General features: G+C 42.5%; 2 protein-coding genes across 2 annotated transcripts in view; both read left to right on the top strand.

Moving 5' to 3' along the window:
• LOC306934868 (ubiquitin-conjugating enzyme E2 variant 1) overlaps positions 1–17,080 on the top strand; it is a 521,434-nt gene that overhangs the window by 285,839 nt on the left and 218,515 nt on the right. The window lies entirely within an intron of this gene.
• pim1 (Pim-1 proto-oncogene, serine/threonine kinase) lies at positions 5,049–9,281 on the top strand. Its single transcript, XM_079521539.1, has 6 exons — positions 5,049–5,467; positions 5,857–5,981; positions 6,119–6,169; positions 6,341–6,707; positions 7,323–7,499; positions 7,635–9,281. The coding sequence occupies exons 1-6, from the start codon at positions 5,392–5,394 to the stop codon at positions 7,847–7,849; spliced, it is 1,011 nt and encodes a 336-aa protein (XP_079377665.1). The 5' UTR covers positions 5,049–5,391; the 3' UTR covers positions 7,850–9,281.

Here is a 17,080-nt window from a genome sequence, read left to right as displayed (position 1 = left end):
CGTGGTGCCATATTCTGAGGCTCAGGGGTAGAGTGACCGGATGGGAACCGCAAGGTTCCCAGTTCGAACCCAGGCTCCCCCAGAGTTAGTGTCGAAGTATCGTTGAGCAAGACTCTGAGCACCTAATTGTTCCCAATGTGCAGGTTGGTGCCTTGCATGGTTTCCTCCGGCATCGGTGACGGTGTGTGAATGTGTGTGTGAAATGTAAATGGGTGAATGTAATGCACAATCTCTGTAAAGCATCTTGGATAAAGGCACTATATAAATACACCATTTACCATTTATTTCTACATCCAAACCTGGTCAAGCCTACAAGTTCTCCTCCCTGCTCGGCTAATTGTTTTCCGAACCACTTACAGAGTGGCAGCAGGTGGGATCTAGAGACAGCTGGCGAGGTGATTGGCTGCCCCTTCATGATTGATGGGTGAACAAGTGTTTTAAGTGCAGACAAGTGGCTAAGCCTTTTACGATACCATGAGAGAGGGAGAGAAAGGCAGGCGCTCTGAAACGAAATGACAGTTTGTGCAGTTCATTGGAAGTAAAGAGGCTTCGGGTCAAACATGAGGGAGGGGGAAGGGTGTTTGGTTGGTTCATGTGTCATGGAGGAAATGTCAAAACATTGTTATCAAGGGTGGAGTTGGAGTAACATGTCTAGGGTGTATTTAGAGGTCAGAAAGATAACTTGGCTTAGAGGAAGAGTAGCAAGTAACATTTGCACAAAGAGTTAATTGGCATATTTAAATCAAATAGTATCTGAACAATCCAGAGTGCATAATTGTACATGGTCCACATTTAATTCGGTATGTTGTATTAAAACATGTTTATGCTCAGAAATGTTTTACCGTGTGGATGGAAAATGAATTATTGCAATGTTTACGATTATTGAACATGTTTCAGTAAATCTACATGTAAAAAAAGAGAATGATCTTTTGCATTGGAAAAAAGTTTTGTCAGTCCAATTATTCACAGTGGCGGGATGCCAGGGCTTTAACTGGAATAGCCCTATACTACAGTTATCGTAAATGTTACCCAACACTCTGATCTGAGCAATATAGGCAACATTGTGACACCTTCTTGTGAGAGGCTCTTATTTATCCAGAAAGAGGAAGTGATTCGTAGAATTTTAAGTGTTATGTAAGCCAAATCCTGTCCTCACTTGCACTTGCTGCTCGCTATCATATAGTATAGTAGCTATAGGGCCTATATTTTATGTCAAATGGTTGTCAAACATGTTGATTTGTCAATGTTGACAAATCTTTTCTTAAAGTCTTTAGTATATATATATATATATATATATATATATATATATATATATATATATATATATATATACACACACACACACACACACACACACACACACACACACACACACACACACACACACACACGTTTTTTTTAACTGGTCCTCATTTTGCTGGGGACCACACTTTGACAACCAATACACGATGTGATAAATGCACAAAGTGACTATGTGCATGGCTTGGTGGTTGGGTGCACCGTGACAATATCACATGAAATGTAGGTTTACAGTGTACAGATAATAATTTGTGGGACCTGGACATAAAGATTAAAGAAGTTCAGGAAGAGTACAGGGATATCGCCTCAGGAGGGGAATGGGGTTGTTCAGAGATTGGACTGAACAGCTGGTGGGGGATGTCTCCCACAGCAAGCATCCAAAACCTGTGCAACTATTAAAAGATGGCTGAGCAACACCAGCAGTGCTTTTGACAGATGGGGCTGTAGGGTGACTGTCATTTGAGCCCTGCTGATCACGCAGAGAGGGATATCTGCAGCCTCTGACAAGTGCGGTCATTGGCCTGGCATTACGTAGCCTAGTCCTCCACTCACTGTCACACTCTCCCTTTGGACCATGATGTGTCTCCACTTTCACGTGTCTCGCCCCTTGGCCCATACAGGGCACCCACCAAACATTATCTTCTCCCTTGTTGCGTATTGCAAGCTACAACTGCAGCTAGACCTAGCTCTGGTCCATAGCTCTAATGCCTTTGCATTAGAGCTTTATGCTACTCTCGTCTTCCTGCGCTCGCATGAAATGCAGACCAGCCTTTCGACTAGCAAAAAATAACGTTTTCGCTACTCACCAATACAAAGGCAGCTTGTGTTATTAGAAAGCCTACTTTCCGCGGTGGACGTACTCTGAGCCCCCACCACATGTATAAAATGCACTTTTTGGCCAGAAAGGGATTTTTTTCACTGGAAGGAAAAATCTTGTCTATGGGGTTTTTCTCTTGGCAATATCAGTAGAGGGTGGAGTAACTAAAATAAATGTATTCCGATGAAAAGAAAATCCGTTTCTGGCCAAAAGGTGTGGTGGGGGGCTCATAGTGTGTCCACGGCAGAAAGTAAGCTTTCTAATAACCAGTATTGGTAGCGAAAACGTTATTTTTATTTTCACTACAGTCGAGAGGCTGGTCTGCATTTCATGTAAGCGCAGGAAGATGAGAGTAGCATAGCTCACAAAGGCATATAAGAGCTATGGACCAGAGCTAAGCTAGACCAATGCTCTAGAACTGCTACTCTAACAAGTACTACTACTACTACAGCAACAGCCACTAATACAATTACTAGGACTGCAACTTTAGTTTGTTTGTCATACTTTATCTTTATATATCGACAAATTTGTGTGAAATAAATGTATTTTTTATTGACTAATCTTTTGTACTACTTTTTTACTTCATCCTACAACAATGTTTTTACTTCATCCTACAACAAAATAGCTGAACTACAAGCTCACAGGTCATGATGTGAGGTGCTGTGTACAATTTCACAATTTCTTCTAAAGCCAAATAGAATTATTTTACTATTTTCAATTATTGTATTATACATTTTTATAACCGATCAAAACAATTAGCTTGATTAACTGTTGTACCCCTAGCAAAATGTACTACCTCTACTAATGATACAATATTGGAAAAACAAGTCAGTGCATTAAACACCTGGCAGAACCCCATATGTGTTGAACTGGCATTTCACTCTGACTAATTTGAAACGGAAGCAGGTAAACGTGACTTACGTGAGTAAATACTCTAGCCTGACTATTAGGCGTGTACCGGTATTTGAAGAGACGCTCAAGACTATGCACATAAAACCTAAGTGTTAATTAACCTGCACTTAGGATTTTACAGTGTGGCAAATGAGAGACAAAACAGCAACCTATATACAGTATGTGTGTGTGGGTGCTTTCTTTTAAATGTTTGTAGGCTATACGCTGCAAAGTAACAATGTACAGTAGGCTGGCTATCGCTCATCGTGTGGATTTTGCCCATATACCCTTAAACAGGTATGGCAATCACTTTATTGTTCTTGTTCATTCCAGAGTCAGCACACCCTCAAGCCATGGCTGTTAACATATTCTGAGGGAGTAGTTACCCAGTGGCTCTGGAACATGGCTGTCTAATATTTTCACTTCATTAGCACAGAGGCAAATTGCAAAAGCTATACAAAAATAAAGTAGCCGTATTGGCTTAGTTTTGGGGTTTGCAGCAAAACTGTGGCAGATGAAAAGCTGCACAATGGACAAAAGCGTTTTAATTATTAAATGCACTGCTGCTGCTGAGAGGACATTTGAAATCCATGTTATCCTTTGATTATTAATCGTCCTCCTTTAAATGTTGGATGAATGCAGGGAGATGCAGGCATTGCTGGTACTGCTGCAACCTGGTCTGGTGGATCATTAGCTCTGGTCCATAGCTCTAATGCGTTGCATCTAAATGCAACGCATTAGAGCTATGGACCAGAGCTAGTGGATCATATGCATAGTAACTTGCCATTGCCAAGATAAAACAAAACATAACTAGGCAGAGTGAGAGAGAGAAAGAGAGGGAGAGCGGGGCGAGCAGGGCACAATACTTAGTGGTAATTTACTGCAACTCTGAAAGTTGTACAAATAGAACCATATGGACCCTTATGTGTCCAATTGTACACTCTTTGGGGTTGGATTTGAGAATCCATTGGATTTGAGAATTGTGCTGTGCAGCAATGCCATTCAGACAATAACGCGCGGGAAAAAGAGGGCGGGGAGAGGAGGGGGCCAAGAGTAAATGGAAGTCTTTTATGTTCAGGTTCCCACATCCTGTGAGAGGCTGGAAACGCGGCCACCCAATTTGAAAGAATGACTGGAATGTGCCCATTTTCTTCACCGCGCTTTGGTGTGCAGTGAGGTTAGGGGCTATTGTTAGACAACTCAAATAAAGTCTATAGTTCTAGACTCCACTTAGCCAATAAACGTCTGTGTTTAATGTGAGAATGATCAGGTAAATAGAAGGGGTTAGAAAAGCAGGAATGCGCTGATTAACTGCCCCTGGGTAATACATGTCTCTTCAAGGTCTGCAGTGCTCTGCACCAATGTCTATATTATCCCATTGCATTCCTCAGTGCAGTCAGCAGCAACAGATTTTTAAATGCAGACAGAACACCTAGAGCAATATGGCCATTCATGCATTCATAATACATATTCACAGAAAATAATTATATTATTGTATGCTTCTTGCAAACAGCATATTCTATTCTATTCAAACAAGTTAAGTACAATACTTTATGAAAAGGCCTGCTAAATATAATTTAACCATTGTGCTGCAATTTCCTTTTGGAAACAAAAAATAAGCACATGATCATAGTTATCCCAGAAGTGACCTAAGCCAAGTGTCCCATGGGCTATTCAAAGTATTCATAATGTTGTCTTCTCAGTTCTCACTGAGTCAGTTTCCCGCGAAAGGAGGAGGGAGGCTGTCTCAGGCCGCCCCCCACCCCCACGCCTTGGCTTTGAATTTGCATTTCCATCCAAACTCTAGTCATAATTGTCTCCCTTTTTGGCGCGTTTTGATTCCCGCCACGTCTAGTCTAGCCGGTTACGTTTGTTTTATTTTCATGCTGTGATTGACGGGCGCTTGGGATTGTATCTCCGTTCTCATTGGTGTAGAGAGCGGGGGCGGGAGAAAAATTGTGACGTGAGAGCCTGTAGCGACACCCATTTACTATGGCTTATATATTTTGTCCTTCCCCTGCCCTTTTCAAAGAGCCGGTGTCTTAGCGACGCGTAGCACTCTGTTATTGTTGGGGACTGTTTATATTTTGATTCGAAATTAGCCAACTGTTTATATTTTGATTTGAAATTAGCAAAAACAGTAGGCTACGATCAGCGACTATTTTCTTCTCTGGATCAAAAGCGAGTTTTCTAAAGAGACATTCATCAATCCGGATGAGAGGATTCCTACCGCATTTTTGCTCCTGCAACGTGGCCCGATAGCGACGGATTTGGACTTGATACCCACCGGGAGGAATCCCGCGAACATTATCGGATTATAACCTCACAGAATAACGGTGTTTATCGTCACCTCCCGCGGATATTATTATTCTATAACAGAGGGGATGCTGCTGTCGAAGCTCAATTCATTTGCCCACATCTCGCCTGTGGATATGCCGGCGAAGATGCAGCTTCACCCAGGTCAGTTGCGCGCCTGATTTACTGTATAATATTTATTATAATTCAGCGTACTAACGAACGAAGTGCGCACCGAAAATTGCAAATCTACTGTCTACAAGCCCACAACGCGTGAGATTTGCATTTTTCGTGTAGTAGATCTGCCTTTTTCTGGTAGTAGAGCTGCCTTATACATTATAAAGTATAGGTCTTGGTGTCATGGTGGGGGGCTGCTGTGCTGTGAAGGCTGAACGATGAACCCAAAGCCCCCTGACTGACTGACTGACTGACTGTCTGCCTGCCGCTGTTGATTCACCAAAGCGGAGCCATTTAAAATGTAAACCTCCGTTGTAGTTCTTAAACACGACGGGTTGATTGACCTTGTGTCGTTGTGTTGTGTTTGGATCTCACAGTGAAGGAAAGATTGTGTGCTGGAGACCCGACAGCGTTTGAAAAGATCTACCAGGTCGGCGGTGTGCTGGGGAGCGGAGGATTCGGCACAGTCTACACAGGCACACGGATTTCAGACGGCGCACCGGTTAGTATTATTTATTTTGTATTATTATTACTATACTAGGACTGTATTGTGTAGATTTGTGTGTAGATGATATTCATTGTCGACATGAAAAACGTCTGACTTTCTTTTTCTTTTTCCCCCCCATTGCTCATTTCTAGGTCGCCGTGAAGCATGTGGCCAAGGACAGGGTCTCCGAGTGGGGCGAACTGGTGAGGATTTGCGATTTGATCGATTGATGATTAAATTGACGCATTTATTGGTAGTTATACATTTATAGGCTACTGGAAATAGGCTATGATGGTGATGATTGGCATATGGTCGTGTTCATTTCTATTTTAATTCTAGTTATTAATTTAGTATTTTTTCGATCATCTTTTCAGCCTAATGGCTCTCGGGTCCCGATCGAGATCGTGTTGTTGAAGAAGGTCGGCACGGGTTTCCGTGGCGTGATAAAGATGCTGGACTGGTACGAGAGACCCGACAGCTTCATCATCGTGATGGAGAGACCCGAGAACGTCAAGGATCTCTTTGATTTCATCACGGAGAAAGGTGCCTTACCGGAGGAGCTGGCAATGAACTTTTTCCGCCAGGTGCTGGAAGCCGTGCGGCACTGTCACAGCTGTGGCGTCGTGCACAGGGACATTAAAGACGAGAACATCCTCATTGATCTCCGGACTGGCGAGATGAAGCTCATCGACTTCGGATCGGGGGCACTGCTCAAGGACACCGTTTACACAGACTTCGACGGTGAGCCATTAACCTCTGCTGCGTGTTCACAGTACTTCATACACATAGATAGGCCACTGTGGCTACTTGATCTAAGCGTGTGTTTCATTTTGTAATGGGTACCGCCATAGAGCTATATAGTATCGTTTACTAGCAGAAATACACATTTGTCACTGTTGACATTCCACGGTAGCCCTCTGTCGACAGGCTTGCGTTTGCGTTGCTTTGGGCGCCCTCTATTGGAGGGAAGCTGCATTTTTACAACTCAAAGTTTGTAAACAAAGTCACATGTCCGCTCCCCCGCCCACACTCACTCACTCCATCTCACACCGCCTGTCACGCTCACTGGCACCTGATCCTACATAATAGACTTAAAGCAAGCATGGAGGATAATCTGAACTGCTTGTTACAAATTAATAGGATAATTGGAACTGCTTGTTACAAATTAATACTTTCAGTTGACATTTTAGAATTTCACATTTTAGCAAGGATAATCATTTTGTATATTTTTGGAATACATATTTGAAGTGTTGATTCTTCATTTTCTTTGACATCTATTAGTGTATCTTGCACGTTATCATGAGACAAGGACCGTTTTTAAAAAAACATCTTCCATTATTTGCTTCCATTCAACAGGCACAAGAGTGTACAGCCCACCAGAGTGGATCAAGTACCATCGTTATCACGGGCGCTCAGCAACGGTGTGGTCACTGGGCGTGTTATTGTATGACATGGTGTGCGGAGACATCCCCTTTGAGCACGACGAGGAGATTGTACGGGGACAAGTCCTGTTCAGGAGGAGAATCTCCACTGGTGAGTTGAACATTCCATGCATACGGAATGTTGTTTGCTTAGTGGGTGTTAATGGCAATGAAACACCCAACGCCTTAATGCTTTAAGTGACTTGCTCGTGACTCACGTCCCCCTCCCTCCCTCTCCCTCCTCCAGAGTGCCAGCAGCTGATCAAGTGGTGCCTGGCTTTGCGGCCGGCAGACAGGCCCTCATTTGAGGACATTATCAACCACTCATGGCTGCAGAATGCTCCCTCCACAACGGTCTCGTCCACAGCACAGACAGATAAGGCGGGTCCAGAGATAAGGCTACACAGCATCAGCCACGAGCCTGCTGCCTTCACGCCGGCCACAGTCACCGTGGCCCCGTGACTGTCCACCCCGACAACGGAGACTACTATCATAAAAGACCTTATTTATGTGGCAAACTTCAAATGGAGACTGTATAAAAAGGCCTTTTAGTCCTACATCAAATCATCATGGAAGGACTACGGAGAGAAAGTCAACGTCAGGATGAAAACTGCGTTACCTTCCCCCCTCCCATCTGGCTGGCCAGACGAGCCCCAGCTACTTGATTTTTCTTTCACTCGTGGATCAGAGTTGATGGACTTAGTCGAGTCTGGACTCTGATTGAGCCACATGTGACTGTCACTCGCTCCCAGGGGAGGCGTGCTCCACGGGCCTGCTGCGCCCGGGCAGGTTACGCAACCTCCGGCTACTCTGTACTCCGCTCTTTCTCTCCATCTCTTGTTGATGCGAAAAGGGGAGGGGCAGACGAGGCAAAGAGGCGTGTCATTTTTACAACAAAAAAGTGCCTTTTGTGTGATTGTTGGGGCGAGGGGGGAGACCCTGAAAATACTTGAAAAAGTTTTGTTGTTTGTTTTTGTAAGTCTATACACAGCTTTATATTTCCTCCCGTAGGCCTAGATCAGTGACGCCTATGGCACTGCTACTACCACTACTACACCTCCTACTCCAATGTCATTAGCAACGACACAACCTCATGGCCGCAGCGGCACCCTGTGCAAACAGAAAAAATATAACACTGGACTTACCTCACCCTCCTACGACGCCACAAACGCCTCCTTTCCTACGACTACCGGCTCCGCCTTCTCCTCCGGTGTCGAACTGTATACACACAAACGCATGCTTAGGCACGAAAACCACTCATTCACCGTCACCTGAATGCACATGACGCAATGCAACCATACCACATAGAAATACACCTGCTCTTCAAGAAACTAATCCGATTGAGACATTTTAACTTTTACAGTGCCTCAAAGGTCATGATTAAGAGAGGCACAAGAATTGTAAATAATGATAATAAGAGTATTTATTATTGTTGTGAGTTCTTATTCTCTCTCACTCCTAGAGCTTTTGTTGTGGAATTATTTATTTATTTATGAGACAATTTTGGCCGTACGCACGTTTCATTCCACAGTTATTGAAGAGCCCACATATTATAAACAAAAGCGATTGAATTGTTGACCATATTTATGGCTTGAACTTTTAAGAGCAGATGTGTGTATGAAATGTAAATAACATGTAAATAGTCCTAAAAGCACTTCCATTTTAACGTATCTAAGCATTGAACGTCTACTGATGGTAACTGGTTTTGTTACTGTACTGTCTGCTGTGAGTGTGAGTGAGGTAAAGATTGAAAGCATGAGAGAGTGTATGTGAATGAACGAACGAGAAAATTCACCCATAGTTGCATGATTGCGGCTTGGATTCAAATTTAGAATTGTAAATTAAGTTAGAAACTATTTTTATACGATTTCAATAAATATTTTTTTAACCTTGATCTTTGACTCATTTGAATTCCTTCAAGTCATAACCCTCATGTTTTATATGTTTTATAAAGTGTTATATCAATTTAATATTAAAGTTGAGCAAAAGCTGTCCTTTATAACTCAGTGGATAGAGAATGACACAGGATCAGGGACTACCCATGATAAAATATGTGCATCGCTCTGTAAGGCACTCAGACAATGCATCCACAGATAAGGACATAGTAATATTGTTTAGTGTATTTTAATTTATTAAAGTAATTTAATTTTTTGAAGAAGTATACCTAATAAATTCCAGACTGGGAAACTAGTTCCTCCTAATATCAGATTAAGTTTGATTTGTGCAGGAAATCATTAAAATATTACAGTATGAATAGTGGAAATCTGATTTTCTCGACAGGTTTCCTGTTCGACTGCTTAAATGTGAAAGGCAGAAGACAGACTTCAGAGATAAAGAGGTTAGAGAAGAGGAGAAAGCAAACAACTTAAGAATCAGAAAGGGGTGGGAGGAATCAAAAATAGAATAAAATAACGCTGCCAGGAGGAAAAATACATTTGATTAGCACTTGGCAGTAAATGTTTTCAGTCATTTTAGTCTGTTCATCCAAGTGTCCAACATTATCATGTACTACATATGGACAGTCAGGATGGATGCATGTTTTTATTTTCAGATATATATATTTTTTTCTCTAAATTTTTATTTTAATTTTGTAACCCATTTTTTCACCCGGTGTCAATTATCTAATGTAATCCTGGGCGCTACACTTCCTCTGCCAACCTGGGGGGGCAGTGGACTGACCTCATGCTTCCTTCTATGCATGAGGAGTCCAAGCTGCTTCTTTTCACCTGACACCCCGGCCAGATGTAGTGCGTGGAAGGAACACGTTATTCCGACCAGTTCCTTTCCCCTCCACCAGGCGCCCTGGCTGGCCAGGGGGAGGTAGTTTAGTGCCCAACCCCGCCTCGGGTATGGGCACTGATGACGCAGAAGAGGGAACACGCCTCCATCCAGCGGGAATCGAACCCTAGCTGTGAGGCGACAGCACTACCGACTGTGCCACCGCGACCCCTCTTTCAGATGTGATTTTGATTAAAGTATACAACTCAACATGTACAGTAGTTACAACTTTACCAGGAATCATTGCAATATCAGCAGTAAATGGCTAAAGGCCATGCATTTCAGGGAAATGGCAAATGGTTGTGAGAGCCTGTGGATGAATCCTACCAACAAACCAGTGATGCTCTGCCTCTTACGGGTTAATGTAGACATGGTGGTGCCCGGCAGGCTGCAGGCTATCATGGATAATGTCTCCTAGAGAGATCAGTTGTGCAACCTTAACCACTTAAGCCCCATTTCTGTCACATGATCTGCTATTTATTTTATTTCTGTAATATTGTTTGAGGGGCCCTAGCCCCTCCAACGTCTAGCTTTCAAACATGACGTCATCATGTGGCAGCCAAGTCTATGGACTTTTTAATGTTTGTCTTATTCATGTCCCCGACCCCCCCCCACCCCCCACAACGTCATGTGGCAGCATTATTTTTCTACAGTAGGCTAGTTAATGTGAATAGGGTGTGTTGGTGTGGATTTGTCTCCTTTTGCATTGTGTCTGTCGCTCTTACCATCATTGTCCACCATTATCAACTCCTTCCATTTCTCATTCTACTAGGTGACTTAAGCCTACTTACAGAGACAAGTATCTTCATGTTTTACTTCTCCTGTCCTCATTCAACTTCTCCTTATCTCCTCCTCCTCACAGAGTTGATAACGTAATGGACCGAGTGTTCTCTAGAGCCTACTGCCCCTCTATCTAACCCTCTGTTACTCCCCTTCGTGTCTATGACCACCTCTTTGTAGCCTTCTCTATCTCCCTAACCCTCACATGCACTGTCACCACTCGATGGAACCTGAGGTCTCTAATCCCCCAGCTCCTTGGTTGTGTAATGAAACCCACAGAGTTGAGTGAACACATCTCAACTGAAAGGAAGTGACCTCTCCCACTTTCATTCACTTCCATCTGCCTTCTCCCTCTCAATATTCACTGCTAAGTGGATAACTAGAATAGAACATAACTTATATTCTCTATTTGGCATTTTTAAGGGGCATAGATCAATATCTGACTCTTATTAATGATTAGAGCTTAGGGTAATAGTGTCAGCAAAGAAACCCAGCAAATACAGTTCATTACAGGGTCAGGGAAAAGGTTTAATTATGGATAATGGTTTTAGAAAGGCAGGGTCTAGGTCAGGGTCGTCCCAAGGGTTCTGCCAGAGCTTAGGTTGGGAAACCTGCACACACAAACACTGTTTTATTTTATTGACAATAAAAATAAAAATGTCTGCAACACAATAGCCTACAGCGAAATAGAACAAGAACAACATTAATTCAATTGCACATTCTGTTTCTCATTCCTATAGTGACAAACATCTTCACTGCATTTTCAAGTAACAGGATGGGAAAAAATGAATGGAATATTTGTCAATGGTTTCCTCCATTTATTGTCTCTAGTTCCCTCATTCAATAATCTTTTTATCTTAAGTCAGCTGTAGTACAGGTGCTTGTATTTAATTTGTCTGTAGGGATGTCTTCTCTATGTTTACATAAAATCATCCCCATCCGGTTTCTGAGAGCTGCGTGGCATGTCTAGATGCACTGTTGGCAGCTAGTGTTTTGACATGAACATCATACAATGAAGCCATTCATGCTCGGCAGGAAGTATATCAAGTTTCAAGTAGACCCAATAATCTAGCAAAAATAAATAAATACAGTAAATGGAGAAAGTCTGTTAGAATCGCAACAAGGAACTGGATCTATATTGAGTCTGCTTCCTGTGCCTATTTTAGATATTAATCTGGCTTGTTAATGCCATTGCCCATGATATTCTTTCTCTTGAGCATATTGAGGAGCTAATCATGCAAACTTGCTTTTAAATGAGAGTCAAATATAGAGCTGGCTATTTGCATGGGCTGTCAGTGAGTCATTTTGCCCGTAGCTACAGAGTTCATTTGAATGGAGGCTATATCTTTGTTGAACAATGACTCTAAAAAAAAGAAAAGGGAGGCAGACTTTTGTTCGACATAGCATTGGTCCGACCGGATTAAGGTTGGTGAGGGATGCGTTAAAACGACCGGATTAAGGTTGGTGAGGGATGCGTTAAAACGACCGGATTAAGGTTGGTGAGGGATGCGTTAAAACGACCGGATTAAGGTTGGTGAGGGATGCGTTAAAACGACCGGATTAAGGTTGGTGAGGGATGCGTTAAAATGACCGGATTAAGGTTGGTGAGGGATGCGTTAAAATGACCGGATTAAGGTTGGTGAGGGATGCGTTAAGGTTGGTGAGGGATGCGTTAAGGTTGGTGACTGGATTAAGGTTGGTGAGGGATGTGCTGCTTCAGTGGGAGGTTATGGTTAGGTTAGGTTGTCGTTCGGACCAATGGTATGTCGGAACTAAAGCATGCATCCCAAAAAAAAGAGGACAGAGTAACATAATGACCCATGATGTTTTGGTGGAATATGTTCCAAATTTAGCTCTCAGTGAGAAAAACAAAACAAAACATGAAATGAATACACCTTTGTGCCATTATAAGGTTCACAGGGTGCATCTCAGCTAACTAAATGAATACAGATGCAATTAACTTGATCTGACATGTTCTAAATGTCTCAATAGACAATCCCCAGTGGCAATCTTTACATTCTGGGTTAAAATGACAATCAGGATTTAATGTTCAAATGCGGCACACTATTCCCCTGTCACAGATGTGGGCCATGTGGCTCAGCTTGACGTGTATGTTTATCGTCAGAGTCGATTGGCTCACATCCCTCTTGTTCCAATCTACCTTCCCACCATGGGGAAACAGAAAGAAAAAGCCCAGCTGTTGCAGAATCCAACTGCTTACAAAGAACCTGAGCTAAGCTTGTTGGGCAATATTCTGAGGAACATCCTTGAGGTCTCTTCCTCCCAGGCACGGTCTTATCTGCTTTTTTGACTTCTTCAGTTACAAGCGGGTACTCGCACACACAGACACATGCTGAGTTGTAAACAGATGTAACAGAGAAATATTTTTTCCCTTACATTTTGGGCCCCAGTTTGGTCTTCTCCTACGCACCTGTTGTTTTTGTACGTACATGTGCAAAATGCTTTCTTTGCAATAGATGAATGTGAAAGAATGATTGGTACACACCTTTACGGCTCAATTTGTTTCCATTTGTACACTCTTAGAGTGAAAGAGGTAGGGACGTTTGCGGTCTAAACTCAAGGCTTACTAGGGCTGAAAACGGGTGTGAGAGCTGGCCAGCATGAAGTAAAAAAAACACTTTAGAGTGAAATGAACACTTCAGATGTTAGTGTAAACGTGAGCTGGAACAAGGCGTGTGTGTGTAATAATTACACAAGGCTCAGACTGATAATTACCAAGTTGTGTCAATTTGCTATTCACAAACATTACAGTACACCCACTCTTGGTTGTGACATACCTGTACAGTACTGTATGCGAATGCATGACTCACAACCAACACAACAGCTTTGCAAGGGCTGAATGTACAGAACACAAAGATGTGTAACAATAGTTAAGCCAATGTAGTCTTCCACTCTGTTGCTATTAGAAAATAACAGATTCAGTGATGGAAGGAATAAGAACTAATAAAAACGTGCACACGCACGCACACATGCGCGCACACACAACATACACACACGCACACACGCACACCACACACACACACACACACACACACACACACACACACACGATGGCCAGGCTCACTTGTTCCAGGGTACAATGCTCTAGGAAAGGTCACAGTGAACTACAGTACTTCCACCAGAATGTTCCAGATGTCACAAATAGTTTGACTCGGAGCACTTTCTTCCTCACTGCTTATGTGGCACTTCTCTGCACTGCATCTTTCATTTATTAATCACGTATGTCCCCAACGGTACACATGGTGATGTTTCCCAACAGAATGTTTTGAATCTTCAGCAATGATTAAACATGCTCTGCAACGCAAGTTAATAAAAGCAATAAAACGCTTCAAGATACTCACACTATCGTGAGTAATGGATGCTAGCCAGCCAGCCAGCCAGCGTGGCTCACTTGTTCCAGGGTACAATGCTCTAAGAAAGGTCAGAGTGAACTACCTCCACTGAAAAAAACACAACACAGTGTTGAACCAGAAATGTGTAGTTTGTATAGCTTGTAGATCGGCTATGAGCTTCTGAGCTTGTAGATCGCATACATATTTTGTTCGTTTAAAAGTTTTCTTGTTTAAGATTATAATTACATGCCCAAAATAGGGACACCTGTATAAAAGTTATTACGTGTAAAATACCCTAATACATGCATGTCAGAAAAAAGGTAGGGGTTAATTCCGAGCATTATAGTCCATAATATAGGTGTGCAAGTATTTCTGGACTGGTTCTGGTCTGACCTCACAGAAGAGGTTGGGGCCCAACCTCAAAACAAATGAATCTGTGCACGGCCGCCAGTTAATTGTTTTGCCAATCAAGGTCTAATATACAGACCACAAGATGTTCTGGCAAGTGTATGCGAGGTCAAACAGACATGCACCGAGACACGGATCCAGGTCTCCATTTGCAGCAGTAGCTGTAAAAGTTATCTATATGATTCATATATAGATTAATGAAGCAAGTAAATGAGAGGAACAGAACACTTAGGCATGGAGCAGCATAGTGGCAACTGCAGAAGCATCAAATTAATTGCGTAATGCAAATCTATAGCAAAATCAAACATCATCATTTGTATGCAGATGATACGAAAACGACGAGACGGCCTACAGATCTGAGGTTGGCACACTGACACAGTGGTGTCAGGAAAACATCTCACTCTCAACGTCAGTTTCACCAAAGAGCTGATTGTGGACATTAGGAAACCCCACAGCGAAAGCACTCCACAAACTGATTGATCTGCGTTTTAAATGGTCTCTCTGCTGTGTGCAGTACATCTTCTCTTATTTGAATTAGTATGCACATCCATGTATGTATGATACATCCTTAACGTATTATGCAGATAATCCCCCTCCCCTCCTCTTTCCCTTTCTTATTCTCTATCTTTTCACTGCAATGATGGGTGTGCACAATCAAGAATTTCACCCATATTACCTGTAATGAGATGTGACAAATAAAGATTGATTGATTGAAATCTATGTGGATGCTACAAGTGAAATCGAAGAGGACACTGAAATATTGATGCATTAAATTAACTAAATGTTATTTATTCTCTCAAAAGCATTTCCCTGTCTGGAGTATTGAGTCTTGTGTTCAGATCCATCTGTTAAACATGAGAGTGCTGCCAAACAGTAATTCTTTCTCAACTTGTAGTCACTTGACAGTGGTTTTCTAGTTGACTTTGTTCTCACGTTTTTGTGAATGACTCAGAGTAAAGTAATGAGAGGCGAAGGGAAGCAGGCGGACAGCTATCCACTCCACCCCAGCACTCTCTCAACAAATATTTACTATCCCACACAATACATAACAAGCCAGGACAAGGAGGGGATGGGGAGGTCTATAGGCTGGAGGTATGAGCACATTTGAGTACATTTTGCAATTATTACTTTGGCTCTTTTTTGTACAGAAATTGTCCCCCATTGTGGAACCTGAAAATGGAAGATAAACATATAAATTCTCAACATCTACGGTGAATGCAATAACAATATTAATAGTTGATTATTATGTTCAGATACAGTAATGTATAGATCTATAAACATGTCAAAGGTTTGTTTCTTCACTGAGACCTTTTAAATGCTTTTGACCTTAAAGAACTCTCACAACACCTTCAATGTTGAAATGCATTGGGTTCCCACATTTCACAGAAGTTCCTCGGAAATGTGGAGGGAGTTGATGAACTCGCTCTGATATGGCCCAGTGGTTTGTTTTTTGTCTCCAGAATGCCAGTTGGATTTCCAGGGTATTAGGAGCAACATGTCTGAGGGCCAGAGGTGACTTTTTCTTAGCCTGAAGGCTGGCTAAGTGCCTTTGTGACAGGAACACCTTCAATGTTGAAATGCATTGGGTTCCCACATTTCACAGAAGTTCCTCGGAAATGTGGAGGGAGTTGATGAACTTGCTCTGATATGGCCCAGTGGTTTGTTTTTTGTCTCCAGAATGCCAGTTGGATTTCCAGGGTATTAGGAGCAACATGTCTGAGCCAGAGGTGACTTTTTCCCAATTCCCCAAGAAGCAGACACTCTGTAGAAGGAGGAGGGAGAGGGTCAAGGAGCTGGAGTCTCAGGAGGTTAATGGGAGGAGAAGGTTGAGGAAACTGGGAAGAATTTATTCTTAAGAATTCAGCTAAGGGTGTCACTCTTGTGTGTTGGGTCTAGGTCTGTGTCTGAGACATAGAGCTCTAGCAGAACGCTAGCCTAAGGCGCAGGGTTATCCATCTTGACAGGGTTATGCTGTCCTGTTGGTATTCGGTTCCAAAATTCCCCAATAATGTTAGGGGTTGAGGTTAGGGGGCATCAGCAGCCTGAAGGCTGGCTAAGTGCCTTTGTGACAGGAAGGTCATTGAATTCAAATCTCTGGACTGGGTGGGAAATCTGGGCTGGGGAAATTAACAACTATGCTTTTACCTAATGTTTGAGATGTCCAATTTTTGGTGTATGTGCACGAACTTTGTCCTACACAAACATTAAATTCCCATTGACAATGAATGGATAATTTTACGTCATAGTGTCTATTTTACGTCATGATGATGAACGATGATAAGAGCGCCTCACTTCACACGGGTGTGATTTTTTTTAATACACCAATATGTGCAAGATAATAACCCACCAAAAATGTATGGAGCACCCCAAGGGC

This window comes from Electrona antarctica (genome assembly GCF_951216825.1).
Source record: "Electrona antarctica genome assembly, chromosome: 2".
NCBI lineage: Eukaryota > Metazoa > Chordata > Actinopteri > Myctophiformes > Myctophidae > Electrona > Electrona antarctica.
The sequence above is the reverse complement of the archived record's forward strand: the minus strand, read 5'-3'. Positions and strand labels throughout refer to the sequence as shown.

What these genes read in the sequence shown, in the direction of transcription:
- pim1 (XM_079521539.1), top strand. Translation starts at nt 5,392, where the DNA reads ATGCTGCTGTCGAAGCTCAATTCATTTGCCCACATCTCGCCTGTGGAT. An exon ending in GAAGATGCAGCTTCACCCAG is followed by an intron (nt 5,468 to 5,856) that starts GTCAGTTGCGCG and finishes TGGATCTCACAG; the next exon opens with TGAAGGAAAGATTGTGTGCT. An exon ending in CGTTTACACAGACTTCGACG is followed by an intron (nt 6,708 to 7,322) that starts GTGAGCCATTAA and finishes TCCATTCAACAG; the next exon opens with GCACAAGAGTGTACAGCCCA.